A 20,835-nucleotide genomic window follows, 5' to 3' on the forward strand; every position below is an offset into this window, starting at 1 on the left:
GGCACACACTTTCCTCATCACTAAACCTTGAGTAACGTTGTGGAACACAACAGTAGACGACATGCTCATTTCATTGGCAACCATCTAGTTAGTTAATCGACGATCTGAGTCCAACAATTGACAAACACGAGCCACATTGTTGTCGGTTTTGCTGGTTGAAGGCAGTCCAGTGAGCTGTTCGTCTTGAACCTCTTCCCACCCCTTTATAGGCCTTTAAGCACTTAGAAACTTGTGAGTAAGACCGAGTAGAGTCCCGGTAAGCTACATGAATCATTTTGTTAGTCTCTACAAGAAGTTATTTTAGTTTGGCACAAAACTTAATCGCATACCAATTTTTCCGTGACACGGTCAGCACACGGAGGTTAACTCTAACTTACATCCGGCCAACCTAACCTTGCGGCGAACCTACGCGTCCCCCTCACCTAACCCAAGTAGTTAGATTCCAGTCCCACCAACAAGAGCAGCACGATAAAAGTATATATATATATATATATATATATATATATATATTAGTTTATGTAAAGAGACACATACAATTTTAAAAAACTTAGAGAAAATAGAAATTCAATGATAACTTTTTAAGCAAAAATAATTGACTAGTAAGTGAAAATTTCTAAAAGTTCCATTTAAATTTACAGGAAAAATCGCAGAGAGAAAATGGAAAAATTTTCTGCGTGTCAATAAACTAACAGAATTAACAATAAGTAATCATTTTTCTGCTTTATTTACTATTTTTTAAAATTTGTTTTCAAAATCAGTTAAAAAAGGAGATATAGCAAAAAATGACTACTGACATCCAGTATAATTGACTAATTTCTAAACACATTTCAGATCAAAACCTTATACCATTAAAATTCGACTTTATGTCATACTTTATCTCAAACCATTTCTCACTTGCAAAAAAAGTGATTTGAAATTTTCTAGATATGGCATTAAATGTGTACCGTCCTAAACTCCAGTCAAAACTTCAGTTACAGCTAAAAATTATAAGAGCATTTTTTATCTGCTAGAAATTATTTCTAACAATCTGATGAAGAATATTTACTAATTTATTCTTGTTTGGTGCTTTTTTGTGTTCCAGTGGTCAATTACGGGAAGATCACTTCACCTTAATTGGTAAAATAAACCACAATAACCAATGCTCCCAAGCATCTAGGACAATATTTGTACTTCTTGTGTAAAATAGAAATGCTAAAAAGATGTCCATTTATGAGACACGTGCAAGGGCTCAGCTAGGACTTATTCGAGTTCAAGAAATTCTCTCGATAAATCCTCCGAACTAAAGCAGTATATTTGCGTCTCCATTTCAAATCTACTTGGATCCGCTTTGGCATATCTATTTATCTATTTCTGCGTCTGTCAGGGTGAGAGACATATAAAATAACTGTTGCAGTCAATAAAAAACTTCCAAAAAATGCTAAAAGTTTTAAATTCGAATACTTTATTGTCCAATTTATATTACATTATTTCCAGTGTTCTATATCTCCGAAGATTACATTGGATTACCAGAAGGTACCTCTTCTCCCGATGTAAACATTGTGTCTTTGCAGTTTTTTCTTACCGAAGAAGGATCGTCGAATAAACTTATTATCATTATTAACAACACATCTTGGCAACAGCAAAAGATTTAAAGTTGTAAAGTTCTTTCTAACGCAGCTTGGGAAATGTAACTGTTGAGCCGTCGAAACGCTTCCCTCTGGTGGCAAAAAATGACATCGGCCGTTTCAGAGCTGCGAATACACAAACATGTATTACATGCATATCTAAAACTACACTAAAAGGTTACAATTAAAGTATCAAATAAAATTCAGGTACTTTTCCGTTAAAGTAACATTTTGGCGATTGTAATTTATTTATCGCTTTGCTGTTGCAAACTAAAAATATTGTATAAGTAATTGGCGACACTCTTCAACTTTAATATCTCAGGGTTGCCATATACTTGTAAATATTGTCATTCGCTTTAAGCAGTTTTTCTATTGTCTCCAAGGTATTAAGTATACTAGTCGCTAGACCAATTGACGCACCTTGAACGGTAAAGTATCGAAATACTTAACTTCGCAAAACCATCAAAAGTGCTAACTTAAGAAATTAAAATGTTTAAATTCAGAATTATGTAGTAGCAGGTTTACCAGTGTAGTTAGTCATTTTGTTTCTAGATGGAGCCAGAAAAAATATATTTATTTTGATTGCACAGCACCATTTAAGAACTCCTTAATGAACTGCACTTGTAGCTTGGCCATTGCTCTAATATCTTGAATAAGCGAATGAAACTGAGTTTTCCAAAAAAGAAATTGTAAGGTGAACTTTATGCAATTTTGCCCAGTTCTAAAGCATTATGAATTTATACGTAATAGGTACGCACCATTTTTAGAAATTAATAAAATAAAAGTAACATTTATCCACATAGAAGATCAGAAAATTTAGTACAGTTTACTTATTAAAGAGGTTATTTTAACCATCATAGCATGTGCTTCATATTAGGCTAGGCTTAGATTCAACATGGTGATTACATATTTTCTAGTAAATGATCAAGTAGTGTGCCTTGAACTAAGGTAATACCTTGGACAGGTCTGTGTTGCTTTCTTTAATTGAAAACAAAATGAAAACAAGAAAACGCAAACAACATATATATATATATATGTATATATATATATATATATATATATATATATATATATATATATATATATATATATATATATATATATATATATATATTCACACAAACAGTCAGAATACAAATGAAAAAAGCAAATGAAAATAGCGAGAACATCAAAATGGAAAATGAAAAGGTGAACCCAGGACCAACACTTTATCAAGGGGGGGGGGGATTGGTCCTAAAGTTTACAAGGCCCTTTCTGTCTAGCAAGAGGGAAGGTCCCAATAGCTTGCTAACTACCCCGAGAGCCTTAGAAGAGAAAGGAATCAGAGAACATACCTTAAGATAAAAGAGCACAAGAATTATCTATCTTATCTATCTATCATTATCTTATTATCTATTATCTATCATTATCTTAAGGTATGTTCTCTGATTCCTTTCTCTTCTAAGGCTCTCGGGGAGGTTAGCAAGCTATTGGGACCTTCCCTCTTGCTAGACAGAAAGGGCCTTGTGAACTTTAGGACCAATCCCCCCTTGATAAAGTGTTGGTCCTGGGTTCACCTTTTTCATTTTCCATTTTGATGTTCTCGCTATTTTCATTTGCTTTTTTCATTTGTGTTTTGACTGTTTGTGTGAATATGTTTGTACTGTTTTTGTTTCTAGCAGCTTTGCGCTGGCATTACGGTGCACTTTTGTATTTATTCATTTATTCTTTCAGTTTTTTTAATGTCGTTGATTTTTCAATTTCTTTGAATTTCTATTTTAATTTGTCTTAAATTGTATCTCTTGTTTTATATATATATATATATATATATATATATATATATATATATATATATATATATATATATATATGTATATACACACACACAAAAAACACTTGCTAAACACAGTAAAAACTTTGCCGAATCGCTGGGATGCAGCTAAAACCCAAGTATAGGAAATCCTCAAATTGCCATAGCTAAACGTTACATAGATAATCATAGTAGGAAGTATGCGGAAGTAACGAAAAGCAACTTGAAAATAAAATTTCAAAAAACTACTCAATTAGATAAAGAATTAAAAATGAGTGATGATAAAAATATTCTTGATCAAGTCACCTTAAAAAAAAATTAAGTTCAATCAAAATCGGCTCTGCCTTTAGGAGCTCCAATGCCATAAAAATATACCCAAGTTTAACCTATAACCCTCTCTTTTTACATCCGATGTTAGAATTAATCCCAAATTCTAAATATATTAATATTTTTTAAAACTGTTCCCACGTGCCACTACCTTCGTGGTATACCATCATTGGTATACCTGAGTCTTATTCATATTCTTTCCATCATTATAAAAGGAAACACTACCGCAATCAATTTTGTTGATGATGCAAGTGAGATACAGATTTTATTATCTTTATCTATGACATTAGATTTAAGGGGAGAAAAATTGTGTATCTGGGATGTAAAGGTTTCATTTTTCGAGGGAGATTTTCGAACACAAATTTTATTCTGACAATCCAATAATACAAATAATCACAGAAGAAACTTTTAAACTTCTCGTCTGGCTAACTTTGTTTTTGTGACTTAGTTATCTTTACCTCCCGCACAGGTTTATTATTTAAGGAGATTTTTCATGATGAAATAAAGAAGAGATTACTGAATTATAACACGTATTTACTTGTCCTAAAAAGTAAAGATAATTTTGTTTTTTGATTTATCAATAGTAAAATAATTAAACCATTAAAAAATATAATGGTGGACTTACTAACAAATACCTTTACGTCACAAAAAAAATGATACCTATGTACTGTTTCTGGGGCTGCAAAGAGATTTGCTGAGGTATCAAACTTCTTTTGACTCTGGTATTCACCTGTTGGTTTTCTGCAGAAACTTCATCATTTACCAGTTCTGGCATTCCCAGAAAGTCTTGATCTCTGGAGCTGTCTTCAACCGATTCTCCGTGGTGCATTCTTTTCCCCCGTGTTGCGTGGAAAGCTCTTTTCACCGAGTCCCAGTTGATTCTGACCTTCTTCTTGGGGTTGATGATCCTGCTGATGGGGAAGGTCTTTTCTCCGTATCCTCGAGACATCAGCGACGACCCTATTCCAGAAATGTAGAAGGGATATGGATGGTAATAGCCAATGGAATCGCTGAAATCTGAGAACTGACGTCTTCCACGCATCGGCATGAAAGAAGAGGCTCTTTTGTCGCCATTTTGGGGAAAATCTAACTCGTTGCTGTAGTCTTCTTCTTCTGGGTGTCTTCGTCCTCGCATAGGCATAAAAGACGATGATCTTTTGTATTGATCTGTATTCCAATCAATGTTTTGTGTATCAGTTTGATCTTTCCGTCCTCGCATCGGCATAAATGTCACACGTTTCGAGTTTGAAAAACTTTCGTCTTCACTGTTCACCATTCGACGGCCCCTCATTAAAGTAAAAGAAGATGCCTTTTTGTCGAAAGAGTCGAAATCAGTTTCGTCTGAGCCATCGCTTCCTGACACGTCTAACCATTGTTTCTTGCCTCTCATTGGCATAAAATAATTTGCTCGCTTGTCTTCAAGTCTTTCCGTATAGGCCAATCGCCGACCTCTCATTGGCATAAAAGACTGAGCTCGTTTATCCTCAGTGTCTATTTCATCCAAGAGGCTGCTGTCACTTCTCCCTCTCATTGGCATAAAGGACTGAACTCTCTTATTGCCAGTGTCTATTTCATCCATGATGCTGTTGTCACTTCTTCCTCTCATTGGCATAAAATAAGAAGCCCTCTTATCCGACATAGACAGATCATCATCCTCTTCCAAACTATCTGAGAAACTGCTGTTGGTGTCTTCGGAATAAGGTTCTCTGTGCCCTCTCATGGGCATGAACGAGTGCTTTTTCTTTTCCAATATACTCGTCTTGATTTCTCCTCCACCAAATCCACTTTCCAGGCTTCTTCCTCGCATTGGCATGAAAGATACAGACCTCTTATTTCTGAGATGGTTAGCGCTTTCCTCAAGAATTGACGAGTTTGATTCTGCTTGGTTGATCTTTGCAGATTCACTGGCTTTCTGTGATCTTTTACCTCTACTGGGGACAAATGATGACATCCTTTTATCTGGTCCTATATTATAAATGGGAGCAGGCATAGCTTGATCAAAACTGTTCAAATACATACCCGCCTTTCCGAGTTGCGGAAAGATGTCTGCAACCGCTGATGACCTCTTTTTGCCCCGCATTGGCATAAAAGAAGATGCTCTTTTTTCGTCGTCAAACTCATCCTCATAATCATCAGTCCAACTGCCATCTTTTCTCCCTCTCATGGGCATAAAGTAACTTGCCCGCTTGTAATCGTCGGGGACTTTTTTCCCTCTCAGAGGGAAAAATTGACTGCGCTTATCTTCACTTTCTTCGAGTTCAGAGTAAATAGATTCATCAAAGGGATTTTTTTTGCCTCTCAGCGGAAAGAAAGAACTAGCTCTTTTGTAATCTTCCTGATCGTAGGAGGGATGAAGCTTGTTAATTGACTCTGGAGATTCGTTTTTTAGATCCTGAAACAGAATGGCAAACTTTTGTTAGCAAGGAATAAATATTCGAAATGCTTTTTTTAACCTAAAAAAACTTACAGATTTTAATTAATGGCAAACAGGTGACAACAAAACCTTTTTTAGTCTAAAAAAAAATCTTTTTTTGGAAAAACCTTTTTAAATACAAATTACAGAGCTTTGTTCGACTATGATAAAAATCAGTACAATATATGTTGGTGATTTCTTTGAATACAAATACATTTATCTAGTTTACAATTTATTTTTTGTTTGCGGATTTTTTTTTCATAGAACATTTATCTTAAATCGATAATTGCGCATTATCTTATGATTTCCACCCAATTGCAAGCAATAAGTTCACGGTTTTTTGTAACGTACTTTTTCTGCATTAAAATTAGACGAAAATGGAGTTAAATATTGCATTGGTATTTTTTTTTAAACTTTTTGCAGCACATTGCACGATGATGCATAACATAAAACATTTTTACAGAGGCACTTGTTATTTCCAAGTTTGATCCTGCACTGTGAAAACGATTCAGAAACGTTACAGGAAAATAATGGGCAGCTGGTGTGCGCAATCTCTGCGAGTAACATATCCTGAAAAAAGCAGGAACGTTTTCTGCTAAAATTCAGTAACATTCCTGAAATTACCCTGGAAGCATCCTGAAAAATTCACATCTTTCCACTTAAAGTCTCTTGTCTCTGGAATTTTAGAGTAACTTTACGCAGATTTAATATAATAGCTTGGCACCTTCTTGATTTATCAAGAAAGTTCCAAATGCAACATTGCACATGTGGCCAAAGCTAAGACAAAATTGCAAGTAAACAACAAGAATTTCACTATTCTGCAATTCTTGCAAAGCGACGTTGTCGATGGACTTCTTCACTCCATTTTGGGAGCTTTATCAGTCTGGACAAGCCGTATTCAAATTGAAGCTGATACTCTTTATAAATACGCTCAGTTAATCTGTAAACTGGAAGCTAAAAATAGTTTTCACAATAGTGAGGAGTCTGTATTCGTGAAACTTGTAGCAATTCAGGAAACTTTTTGACAATGATACTTGATTTTTCCAGGAAGTAGATAAAAACCATTGAAATCCTGAAATGTTACACGGAAATGCTCAGCAACGTTTCGGAATATTTTTACAGTGTGTAGGAAAAAAGCATAGCAACGAATTGGATTTCTTTTTTCGCATCTTAGAACGTCATTACGTTTTTAAACACAATTCGATTTACCTATTTTTCGATACTGTAGTAAAATATTTGCAAAGACTGTTAGTTGTTGAAAAAGATTCTTCATCAGAATATGAACTAGCAAGAACAGCTTTCAAAATCTTTAATAGAACAAGTTGCATTTTTCTCAATATTCAAGTAATCTCTCAATTCCTCCCAGTCCACATCAACAAAGATTTCAAATGATCTACATCATTTTAGCTTTGTTATCATTGACGTTTATGAAACCACAGCTTATAAAGCACTTTTAAACTACTGTTTCTGTCAGAGATAAAAATTTCAGGTTTCTTGAATTCACTTCGCATTGCTTTCAAACGTCTTTTATCCTAAAAGCTCGATTATTTGAGACATCTAGAAAATAAAGCCCGCTTTTTTTCAAATTTTTCAAATATTTTAATTTTTTTAAAGACTCGTCTGCAGTTAAACTTTAGAAGTTCAACCACGGCAAAAAGTAACCTAATCGGATACTTTTCATGCAATCTTGTAGCGCAGTGCTTATTACGGAGCACTTGTCAATAAATTATCCTCCTTCATGAAGCTGATAAGAAAAGAAAATATGTTAAAGGAGGGAAAACTTCGTTTTCTTATTTAGACTGCATTTTTACGCTTGAAATGAAAACGAAACTTTCACAAAATCATCTAGGTAAAAGAAGCAGATTACAGCTATAGGGAAGATTTTATTGAAAACGATAAATTATTTTAGGACCGAATAAAAATTCCGTTTAGTACCAACAGATGCAAAAACTGCTTAAATATAGAAGCGGATATTCAGTAAGTAACCTCCCTAAAGCCCGGGCTAAGGCAGACAAACACGGCCCGCTCGGTCACTTCCAGCCGAGGTCTGCAGTTTCGTACTTATAAGCACTTATTAGCCCGGCATAAGAAAGTAACCGAGCTGGAGGTGGAAAACATCTTAAGAAAGCCAAGAGTGCTAAACAAACTGGTAGCTAATACAGAATTAACACTGACCAGACGAGCGACCGAAGCAATGGTTCGGTTCAACTCAAAGATTGAAGGCAAGGCAGGTAAATTCAGTAAGTTACCGCACTATAGCATAAAATCAATTCCTCGGCTGGAATTGACTGCGCTTGCTGTGTATTTCATGTATAGAAGAGGATGTTTAAAATGAAGACTTTGTTGCTCAAAGTTAGCTCGAATGACTCTACTTCTTCTCTAACTATTACAAACTAAGCTCTGTTAACGTTGAATCTTTATACCAAAGATTATTTTATGCTGAAGTATTATATCATACCTGATTTTCAAGTACAGGAGGAAAGCTGTCTTCTGTAGAAGCTGCGTGGTTCAGGAGACAGAAGACTAAAAGAATGTAGCGTAGGAGGAACCTTCCTCTGCTATCCCCCCATCTGCCAATATCCATGGGGAGGAAGATGTGTGTCTGCCTGCAAATAGACAATTTACGACAGAAAATGAGTATCAATGGAAATAGGTTTTTTTTTTAATTGTAAAGTTAGTACTAATACATCTGAAGTTCTGCAATGTTTAATATGCAGACGAATTGGGTGGCTTAGTGGCAGCAGGATTTGGATTGTGTTATTGCTACACATCTTGTGCACGGTAAAAAAAAAAAAAGCCTGAAGAGTTTGAGAAACCTTCTTAATAAGAGCCTTTGTGTTTTTGTAACAAATCAGGAACATTCTAAGAAAACTTACGTATGTTTATAGTAGTATTTTGACACCTTCCTGATTTACCAGGTAAACTCTCAATGAAAGTATGGCTGAAGCAAACGCAGAGTTGCACACCAATGTCGAACAGCTTTGTCCTCAATGATCCAATACCCAGACTGCCTTTTGAAAGTAGTTCCCTTTGAGAGTTTGACTTTCTTTAGATACATGAAATAAACCGCCAGCTCAGTCATTCCCTTGACTGAGCTGGCGGTGTATTACATGTATTTCTGCCTTAACCCTGGATGTACAGTCATAGAAAAAAAAAAAGAAACACTTTTAATTATTCGGCCATTTTTCATGCTAGAAAGGAAAGAAAGATGTCATCCGACTTAGTTTAAAGTCTTCTTTAAAACTACGTAGGTAAAATTTTGATAAGGGACCATATACAAAGCAAAATGAGCACCAACTCTTGATTTTCAAATGGGAACCCCTAATTTTTGCTACATAATTATGTTTAGACCGCAAAATACAGTCAGGATACGAAATTTCACTGCATTCCGTGCAGTAGAACAGGAGTTATTAACGAAAAACGTTTTAGGGACCATCACCACATTGAAAACGCTTCTTTCAAGGTCACGGTTTATCAACTAACGGAAGGTGAACAATGAAAAGATCGAGATTATCCAGCTCAACTCATGCTTTTTTGAAGTTCTCTTTTCTTCCGTAATCCGATACTTTTTAGCCGATTATGTTGCGGCAAAAAGCGATTTACGGTCGTTTTTTTTTTTTTTTTTTTTTTGAAAAAAAAAAAAAAAGTAAAAATATTTACTGATTTTTGTCTATCTGCATTAACCTAAGAAAGACGGATGAGGTTTAGCTGGTCCATCGTATAGATCGTTCTTCAGTAAACCGAATAATGACAAATTAAAAGTAATGGAATTTTTTTACTTTTCCTAATATAAACCTATTGGATTGGTCATATAATCATTCAAGCCTCATAGAAATGTAAATATTCAACCTTATACGTAGAAACATGATGTGAATATGTTTGATAAATGTTGCACCTATGTTACAGGTTTATTTTGGAATGAATAAAAGGTCTTTGATTGTAAAATGGAATTGCGCGTTTTTAATTTCGCAGAACACCGGCAGAAGTTTGAGCCATCGCACACAAAAATATAAAAAATATACCGCACAACGTGGGAAGACGCAGCATTAAATAGATTGGAGACTCGAGCGAAGCAAGGTGAATTTATTCTGTGAAAACTTGCTCTAAATACATAAAATGAACGAAGTATCAATCTAAAAAATAAAGCAGAAACAGGAGAATATAAATACCCGTTAATGAGCAAACCCTTTATACTCGAACTTTATTTGGGAAAAATTTGGTTATTTGAATTATCCCAGTGGACAAACACAGTAATTGTTCTAGAGGCTTTTTTGTAATCAAAAAAAGAGAATTTGTTTCAAATCCTAATTTATGCGAAAGATCATAATGCGTGGTATTATTAAAAAGACATAACACAATCGGCGGTTTTGGTTAAACATGTAACATCTCTTAAAACCAATTTAGGAAAGTAATTTCCCAATGCTGTTTCTAGCAACGAGATTCGAGATGGTTCAACCCGTAATTAAAAAAAAAAAAGTCATTTTAATTTTAACCAAGGTGAACGGAAATCTGACTTCTTGTCATTTCTCCGATTTTGTAACATTACAAACAAAACTTAGCTTTATCTGATATTGTTTCGCGCACTATATACTTGCACACCAGCATTGTCTACAGCATCAGGCTGGCGCACCTATAGCAATACTATAGGCAGCATACCCGACAGGCGGGTTGAACTATCCAGAAGCTACGATTTCGTCCTCGCTGCAAATTTCGCAGATTGGAATCGGAACTAAGCGTGTGGGATGCGGAAGTCATCTTATTGAAGCTGAGAGTACGAATAAACTGGTAGGCAAAGTAAATTTATCTGCTGTATGTTTACGGCATCTCACTGGTGAGATAAATTTTCTTCATCCACCAGTTTTTAGGCACTCTCGGCTTCAATGACATGACACCTGCTACATTGTTCGGTTAAATGTAGTTCAGGGCTGTTGTGTTCAATATTAGGACTCACAGCAGCCATGGAATGGGAAAACCAATTCGCAGTGAAGACGCGGGCCGCATTCAGCCCGCGACGTTGGTCCATGTGGCCCGTTGTGTGTTCAAAGAATAAGAACTGGAAGTAGAATTAGTTCCAGTGTCACAAAGTTGGAGCCGAATAGCCAGATATTGGATTCTGAAAAGGATGCATTTAATAAAATAGGCACCCATTAGTTGATAACAATATTTTTTTTCACTTTCTTTCTTTGACGATATTTTTCCATGTTGTTCAAAAGAGAAGAAAATATTTTGAAATTTTATCATTGTCTTGCGAGAATTATTTTAATGTGAAATGCACGCCAATGACCGAGAAAGTAAATAGAAAAATAGTATTTAAATTATAATTAAGAATAGACAAAAACTCAACTTAATCTAACACGCAAATTAATGTTTTGTTAAATCTTTGACGAAGTCAAAAAAAAAAAAAAAAAAAATTCACAATTAGCCACAACTACTACTTTTGTGCTGAATACAGCTCAAAGCACGCGGCCTACTAATGCGATTGATATTTTCTCTCCTAGATCCTAACACACTGAAAATTATTCAAACTCTATACAAAAAAAATTAATTCCTAAAAACCAGTAAACTTATCTAAGAGCAATTATTACTTTTTGACCCATTTGGATACTGTTAAAGGAGAAACTTCACACTGTCGGCTATTTTTCGAGTACTTTTTCCCGAATTAGACAAGGCAATAATTTTTCCTTTTAGCAAATTATCACCGGGAAGAGCCACTAATTCTACACTCTATTGCAACATGACTGGCAAGACACTGGGGTTTTGTTGTATGTTTCTGTGAAAAAGTTGTGCATGTTAATTTTCTTGAGCAATCACGATTGCTTGTTGCTTTCATTTGACTGTTTTAATGTGATATCATTTTATTTTCCCACCAGCACCCTCCGCAGCACCATCGTCGGCCGGCCGCCTCACGATGCTGCTCCTCTGGCGAAAACCGTCTCCAGGTCGCGTCAATATCCTACACACACACATACACGCGCTCCTACACACACACATACACGCACTCCTACACACACACATACACGCACTCCTACACACACATACACGCACTCCTACACACACACATACACACACTCATGCCTGCACAGACACAAACACTCATGCCTACATACACACACACACGAACGCCTACACACACGCGCGTACTCACACATACGAACGCCTACACGCACACGCGCGTACACACACACACACACACACGAACGCCTACACGCACGCACATGCATACATACACACACACGCACCCACACGCATGCGCTTACACAAACACACACACACAAGCCTACAATTACGCGCGTACACACACAGCACTGCATACACAACACGCACACACATGCGCTTACGCAAACACACACGCGCATACATACACATACACGGCTCGTGATTGCGAAAAACATTATTTGAATTCAAGATGCCAAAAATTCAAATTAATATATATATATATATATATTATTTTAGTTATTGTTTTACAAAAGGCAATGGCTAAACGCAGAAAAAAAAATAATAAAAATAAATAAAAAAAAAAAAATAAATAAAAAAAAAAACAGAAGTATTTAAAGTATAGCTTTTGATTTAAAAAGTTTAATAAAATATTCTTTTATTAGACAATGAAGTAGTGTTTCGCATTATTTACACATTGACGTCTGAACGATATCTACAAAAAACTGACGGTTGCAATATTGTGTTGTTCTTCTGCAGAGACAGCGAATAAATTTATGCATTTAAAAAATTCATAGACGTAACTCTAATGTAGAAAAACCACGTTATAATTGGTTTGCTTAGTTTGTTGAACAATTTTTTTCTTTTTTTACGAAGAAACCAACTTTCATAATTTCTGTTTTAAAAAAGTATACGGTCCCCTAAAGTAGGAAAAAAGGAATTTTTAAGCATAGCGCAAAAACTACTGAATATTTTGAGCTCAAATTTTGGATTCCCTCATAAAAGCTTTTCTAGATTGTTTTTCTGTTAAAATTTAATATGGTTTCAGATCATATTTTTTTCAAAAAAATATTAAAATAATTCATAAAAAAACTAAAATTACATTTTGGGCGTTATAAATGATGTTTTTATTATTGGGTCGATTCATATTTTGATACAAAAAAACAATCTTTGCCGTGCCTAATCTAGTTTTTGTGTTATGAGTAAAAATATCAAAATACGTTTTAACATTACGAGAGGAATTTTTCAAAACTCGATTCTGAAGTAACGGCTGAATCGAATTAAACAAAACTTTGCGCACAAAGTAAAAAAAGGGTGCTGATCACAAATATGTGATAAAAAAAGGGGGTTCTCATTGAAAAATTTGAAGTTGATGCTCGTTTTAATATGAAGACGACCCCTTAACGACAACTTTTTAACATAATTATGTAGAACTTTTTATTCCTGAAACAATGACATCTCACACGTGTCTCTAGTGTCAATAGTCTTTGAATACGATCGAGTGTTTCGTTTCTTTTTTCTATGACTGTACGGCGGTAACTTATTAAAAATTTCTTTAGAAGCTTTATTAATCTGCGAGTACCATTGCTGAATTACACGAGAAACATTTCATGAGAAAATTTTATATAATTTCCAAAGGGTAGTTAAAATTTTCATAAAAGAGCAGTTTGTAAACTTAAACTTAGAGCGATTTAAGAAGCATTTTCGCAAATATACTTGTTTTTCCCAGGAAACTGGTAGAAACCGATAAAATTCCGGAACGTTGACAGGAAATAATCCGTGACGTTTCGAGATTTTTTTACAGTTCAGTACTATAACTTTCAGAGGTGGGAAAAAGTTTTTTTTTAACAGATGATCGGTTTGAAATGCGATGCAATCTGCTTTTTTATTCACGTAATTTCTTTAAGCTCTTTGTATTGGCGCATGTGATGTGGCACAATCTCCCCCCGCGCTGGCTCAAACTAAACCCATTTTACGGTATGTGGACAGATAACCAACAAAGAACCAGCATCGCGAGTTAACTTATTCCAATTGGGTTCTGATATGAGGAATAAATAGTGAACGCATTGAAATTGGGCAACCAATCTAAACTAATATCAGATTTTTTAGTTTATAACATCGAGGTTAGGCTAAAATGCATTCCAGGCTCCGTGAAATAGATACTGTGATTAAGGTTGGACTCAGTGAATCATATCACTACACCAAGATGGTAATTATTACATGACGATGAATTATTATTATGGTTATGCGCAAAGTAATATCAGCGTAGCACTCACATTAAAATATTATTGTCGCAGCCGTGTTAAAGATTTGACTGAAAGATTAGTTGAACAGTATGGCCTCTACTTCGAAAGCAAGTTTTTAAAAGCGAACAGTGAACTACAAAAACTGAACTAAATTTTAACTGAAAGAAAAAGTAAGTAGTTTATGGAAATATGACTAATCCTAGTACCTTGCGTTTATTTAAAACTTTTTTTTTAATTTTCTTATCACGGATTGATCTTTCCAGACTTAAAGACATAATAGAGAAAAACGAACTTTTTCATCAATATTTCTTCTAGAAAAAATCCAAGCTTGCTTCAGTTGTTTTCAATCACCTATCTTAAAACTGCTCGAAATATTAAATAAAAGTCATTTAAAGTAATCATGCAAAGTGTACAGCTTCAACAATATTCATTACTTCTCCTTATAGCATAAATCATCTCATAACGTCTTTTTTCGCAGATGAGTGAAAATAACTAGCATTTAATCCATTAAACAGTAAAAATACAATCCGATGCCAAAAGCAAAACTAAATCGTCATATCAATCTATTAATGCAAGTTGGGTGTGTTGTCTTAATTTAATCAGCCGCACCTGTGAATTCTTTCTCTCCTTTGGAGGGAATGAAATTAATAGAACGTGCGCCGTTGACTAACTAAAGAAATTTCGAGGAAAATCAATGACTTTTATTAACCTTTTTGGGAAATTTCGGAAGTTCTTTTGAGAAGGTTAATACCCCTTTAGCTTAACCGACATTTTGCTGATAAATTTAGTTTTGATAACATGCACGAAAGTTCAACCACACCTCAAGTAACGGGAATAGAAAAATTAAAAAAAAATGACTAGTTAATTTTGAAAAATGAGCGTAGCACTTTAGTCCCCGGACTGTTTTTCTTTTTCTTTTCTTTTTTTTTTTTTTTTTGATCAGGTAATTTTTACTAGTGTTTAAATATTAATGCAGTACACTAAAACCGATTCAGAAACGTTTCTGGAAAATAATAGGGAGTTGATGTGCCCAATTTCAGCCAGAACCGCAAAAACCTGGAATATTTTCCGTTAAAATTCAGTAACCTTCTTGAAATTTTCCTGCAAAATACAGAAACCTTCTCGTTTAAAGCCAGTCGTGTCTCTAGAAATTCAAAATAAGCCTAGGTAGGGATAATGTGACAGCTCCATACTCAGTATTACAATCATGGCCAAAGCTAAGCCAGAATTGTAAGTAAGAATCGCGCATCTTAATTGGTTGCAACTCTTGCAAAGCTGAGCAGTCCAAAAACATATTTGCTCCCTTTGGGAGCTTAATTAGTCAGGGCGAGCCGTAATTGAGTTAAAGTCGATACATCTTCTAAATACTATCAGTTAATCTTTAAACTCTTTCTCTCTCTGGGAGCAAGAAATATTTTTCATATACAACAGAGATAAATCTGCATTCCTGAAACTAGTAGCTATTCAGGAAACTTTTTGATAATGATGCTTGGTATTTCCAGGAAAGAGATAAAATTCATTGAAATCTCGAGACGTTACACGGAAATACTCAGTAACATTTCTGAATTTTTTACAGTGTAGAATTAGCAATAAAGTTTAATCTTTTTAGAAACAAGGGACATACGTATTCCTTGTATGCAAAATTTAATTTATAATTTATGGAACACAAATGCAGTGGAGTCCTGCTAATCAGAGACCAGTTAATACGAGCTGAGCTTAATCCTAGGCAGTATAAATACTGCCTCCCCCCTCCGAAAGTTCTTAAAACTTTTCTCTGACTTGTTGAGCTTCTGAGTCCGTTTTTCTTGGAATGTTAGCTATTCTTCTCCATTTGCCATTTCAGAACGGAAGAGTTTATTTTCTTCCAGGGTGTGTTATTTAAAATTATTTTTTTGTAAACCTGTATGTTTGTTTTGTCCCAAAATTTGATTGCTATAACTTTGATTGAAATAAAACTAACTCTTGTCTCTTTAGTTTTATCATGTTGTTCTCAAAATCAGAGTTGGTATCGGTCCCGATTAATTTAGATCATCAAGGCTTAGTTGCATCTTTTTTTTTGAGTTTTTAAGACAATAAAAAGGTATGTCCCCCCGCCGATATAAAAATTTTCTCCCCCTTACATATATTAAAAGGTATCATTGATACCGAAAAATGGGAGGGAGAAAAATTGTGTGTCGGCTAAACTGCGGAGAAAGAGTTTTTGCAATAATAATAATAACAATAAGTTATTGTTGTACATATGCTAGGCTAGCATATGTCTATTATTAATACGCCATTAAACCATTTAATGCCTCTCATTCGTAACAGTCACTTAACAAATAGGATTGCCTAATTGATAAGTAAATAACTAACATTTCCTTTGTTAAAAGTACAGAAACTATTTATTAAAAATAAACGAAATGAATTAATATTGCTTTTGTTGAATCGTCTAACTAGTTTTCCCCATTATCAATTGAAAATGGGGAAACCACTCATTTAGCAAATAAGAGGTATTAATTTAATTTTGTAAGCATTTTTTAGAACTTCTTAAATCTTTTCGAAAGTTATATAACGGAGTTCAATTTTTCTTCTTACAATCGTTTACGAATGTTTTTTTAAAGACTTTATTCATTACATTTATTTCACGCAAATTTATGCATTCATTCAGTGTAGGGATAATTGGTTATGAAAAACAAATTTAAATTCAGCCTCTCTTTTTTTCTTTTTTTTTTTTTTTTTTTTTGAAAAAATACATTTTTTTTCGTTTAACACACGTAACATGCGTAACGAAATTATTGTCGCCAGTGAAACAACTACTTATCTTGTCTAAATAATAAAAAGTAACTTTTCTTTAAAAAATTTATTTTTCATGTTAATATTTCATTTCGTACAACATTTTTAAACGAATCTAATTGAATTTTCTACTTACAAAGGAATCTAGAGAATTAAAATACATTTTTTTCCTGCAAACATATGCATACACCTTGCCCTTTTAAAACTGAATTTAAATTTTTTATCATGAATTCATAATAAACTTTAACAAAGCAAAAGTAGAACCGATAAATTTTTGACGTAAGGGAATGTGGAGCAAAGTGAAATGGTGAAATATTTAGTTGTTTACTGCGTCATCAATCTAGCAATATTTAAACTATATTATCAAACATGTTATTGATTACAGACAGCAAATAGTACTTACTACTGAATATCATGGTATACGCTAGTGCAAGACATTCTTATACTTTGATACCAATATTACAATGTTTCGTGACGCATCGAAAGTACTTTTTAAATAAAAAAGTAATGAAGTTCTTGTTAGTAACATTTAAATTATTAAATAAGGCATATTGATGTTAAGTACGATATTTTTTATTGATTATGAGACAGGTTTTGAATTTAAATGTTTAACGTAAATCGTAGGGGACATGCGGGGCAAGGGAAATACACTGTAAAAACGATTCAGAAACGTTCCTGGAAAATAATCGGCAGCTGATATGCCCAATATCTGCCAGTAACATATCTTGAAAATTCCAGGAACTTTTTCCGCTAAAATTCAGTAACCTTCCTGATATTATTCTGAAAGGTTTCTGAAAAATTCAGAAATCTTCCCGTTTAAAACCAGTCGTGTCTGTAAAAATAATATTTTGGCATCATTTTGATTTAGCAAGGAAGTTAAAAGAGAATTATTGCAAACATGGCCAAAGCTATGCCAGAATTGCAAGTAAAAAACCGAGCATTTTACTTGCCTGCAAATCCAATGCAGTCCATTCTTTTTCGCTCCTTTTGGGAGCTTACTTAGCATGGACGAGCCATACTTGAAGTAAACCCCATACACTTTATAAATACGCTCAGTTAATCTTTAAATTGGGAGCTAAAAATATTTTTCACAACGGTGAAAAGTCTGCATTCTTGCGACTTGTAGCAATTCAGGAAACTTTTTGTCAAGAATACTTAATTTTTCCAGGAAGTGAATGAAAACCATTAAAATCCCGAAACGTGACACGGAAATACCCAGTAACGTTTCGGAATTTTTTTACAGTGTAGGGCAAAATTAAACACTTAGTTTTAAAACTTATTCATTCATTTATTTATAATTTCATAAACATATTAATTTTTTAATTTATTCATACGTGTATTTGTAATTTCATAAGCACATGCATTTATTGCATTTATTTATTCACTCATTAATTTATTCTTACATATGCAATCATTGATTCATTCACTTATTTCTTCATCACTCACACATACATTTACTCAAATATGTGGTGTGTCAATGATTTATTTATTTATTCTATCATTCATAGTTGTTTCCTTTTCAATGATTTTCAAAATGTATTTTCACAAATACATTTACTCAAATATTTGGTGTGTCAATTATTCATTTATTTATTCTGTCATTCATCATTATTTCATTTTCATTGATTTTTAAAATGTATTTTAGTAACGAAAAAAGTATCCTTTAAAGTGAAATAGAAAATGTATTTGAGAAAAAATATTTTAATTATCACTATCATCCACCTATGAGGCAAAGAAATCATTTGTCACTTATTTTGAAATACAAGTTCAGAGACGAAGATAAAAAATAATGTTTCAATATAAGTTGCACTGTAAAAAACATTGTTTTTTTTCTTTATATACTGAAAGTTCAAAATCAAGTTAAAATTGGTTCATTTTGAAAAATGTACCTCATCCTAAGTATTTTCATTGCCTCCACAATTTCTTACTGAAAAAAAAAAAAAAAAACTTGTGAACGTTTTCATGCCGGACTTTATTTTTTAAATAAAATATAATTAAAAAAAAAAAGATTTTCTGCATTTGAAAGAAGTTATGAAGCTTTACAATTTTTTTTTTTTTTTTTGACTTAAAGTATATTTATATTTCCGGGAAAACTAATTTTGTTTTGTAAAACTATTTATCTATAAAGCGAATCGTAACTGCACAATTTTTAACAAGTTATTGTAAAAAACAAAAATACCTCGGAAAGCTTTTATATTGAACTCCAGAACTTTGAGTATTTTGAGCAGTTTTCTGAAGAAAAATATGAAAAATAACGGTCATTTGATGTTGCAACGTTCCTGAAACTTCTTAAACTCAAAATGATGCTAGAAAGATTAGATTTTTTTTCTAAATTTTGATTGATTACTATAGCAAAAAACTTTTACAACTGGTTTTGTTCAGTAGCAAAAACTCTTGCCGGAGTTTTTACTTGTTTCAATCTTTGTCTGCTACAATTTCCTACTTAAAATAATTTTACACAAATGGTTTTATAAAAGTTTCACTGAAAGCGAAAAATTTTCCGTCCGTGCAATTCGTTTGATTTGATATTAGTTTTTCTTATTTGAAGTAATCATATTATTTTTATTGTTTCGAGTTTGAAAAGAGTTAATAGTGCAAAATGAATATATATTTTTAATTATTTATCTGAATACCGGTAGTTAAAATCATTTTTATATTATGTAAGCAATAACTGCTGAAAATTATCCGATGATTATCGCTTGCGTGAACAATTTCCAGATTACGCTGAAAGCGATACCACGTGATCTTTGAAAACGAAATCAAGTCAAGTCTGTATAGAACTGTAGAATTCTTAATTAGAAGTACTGTAACTTGATTGTAAGCTCTTTCTTAATGTAACCACAATTCAATAATCGATATTGTTTTTCATTCCAACGTTTTTATTCGTTATGTTTGGGGTTATTTTTGTTACAATAAAAAAAAATTAAAAGAAGGTAATAATTTACAAGAACTTAACGGATATCTCTGAAACGCCTGGATTTTGCATTTTCAATTGTTTTTTAAAAACCTTTAACAACGTTAAAAACGTACAAATAGCTATACGAATTGTAAATCGGTAATTTTTACCGCTGTTATAGTGGTTTAGCTTTTCGTATAAAGGTAGCTTCTTTTAATTTCTTTTAATAATTTGTTTTCCTATTTCAAACCCTTCAAGTAATTTTTTGGCAGTTGTAGATAGCTAAAATTGCGTTACAGCTGCCCTATTGTTCGTAATATTTTATGAGACCAGTATTTTTAATCATTGATGTTTCATTTCGTTTCTAATATTGTTTGAGACCTCGAGAGGCTATTTTTTCATGGCTTCACTTTATATGTCATATTGGGCCATTCCACAGAAAACGGCCATTTTGTCCTGCACGTGACGCCACATATATTTCATTAAAAATAATTATTTCAAAATACAGTCGAGTCCCGACTTACGCGAGGGATGCGTTCCAAGATCTCTCGCGTAAGTCGAAATTTTGCGTTGTGGAAAAGGGTATGCGTAAAAACTTTTATTATCGTATCTAATTGTTTAGACACATGTACACAACCTCAAACTGTTTTAAACAATTTCTTTATAATACATTATCGTTTCTTACATAAAAAAACTAGATTTTATTTATTTATTTATTTTTAAATAAAAAAGCTGTTTCATTCATTATAAAATACTGCTACGATGCACAAAATCAAAGATCAATGGGAAAGATAGACAGAAAATAAATCAGTACAGTACGTACAGTATGTAACAATATTAAAATAATGCACTAT

General features: G+C 33.4%; 1 protein-coding gene across 1 annotated transcript in view; it reads right to left on the reverse strand.

The window, feature by feature from the left end:
- Window positions 1–1,418: 1,418 nt before the first annotated feature.
- LOC129229503 (uncharacterized) overlaps window positions 1,419–20,835 on the reverse strand; it is a 151,776-nt gene continuing 132,359 nt past the window's right edge. Inside the window, exons 2-4 of the mRNA XM_054863821.1 lie at window positions 8,592–8,739; window positions 4,381–6,112; window positions 1,419–1,730 (exon numbers count right to left, since the gene is read on the reverse strand). Of these exons, the coding sequence (XP_054719796.1) occupies window positions 1,648–1,730; window positions 4,381–6,112; window positions 8,592–8,717 (1,941 nt within the window). The 5' untranslated portion in view covers window positions 8,718–8,739 and the 3' untranslated portion in view covers window positions 1,419–1,647. The remainder of the gene's footprint in view (window positions 1,731–4,380; window positions 6,113–8,591; window positions 8,740–20,835) is intronic.

The sequence above is a fragment of the Uloborus diversus genome, chromosome 9 (assembly GCF_026930045.1).
Source record: "Uloborus diversus isolate 005 chromosome 9, Udiv.v.3.1, whole genome shotgun sequence".
Lineage (NCBI taxonomy): Eukaryota > Metazoa > Arthropoda > Arachnida > Araneae > Uloboridae > Uloborus > Uloborus diversus.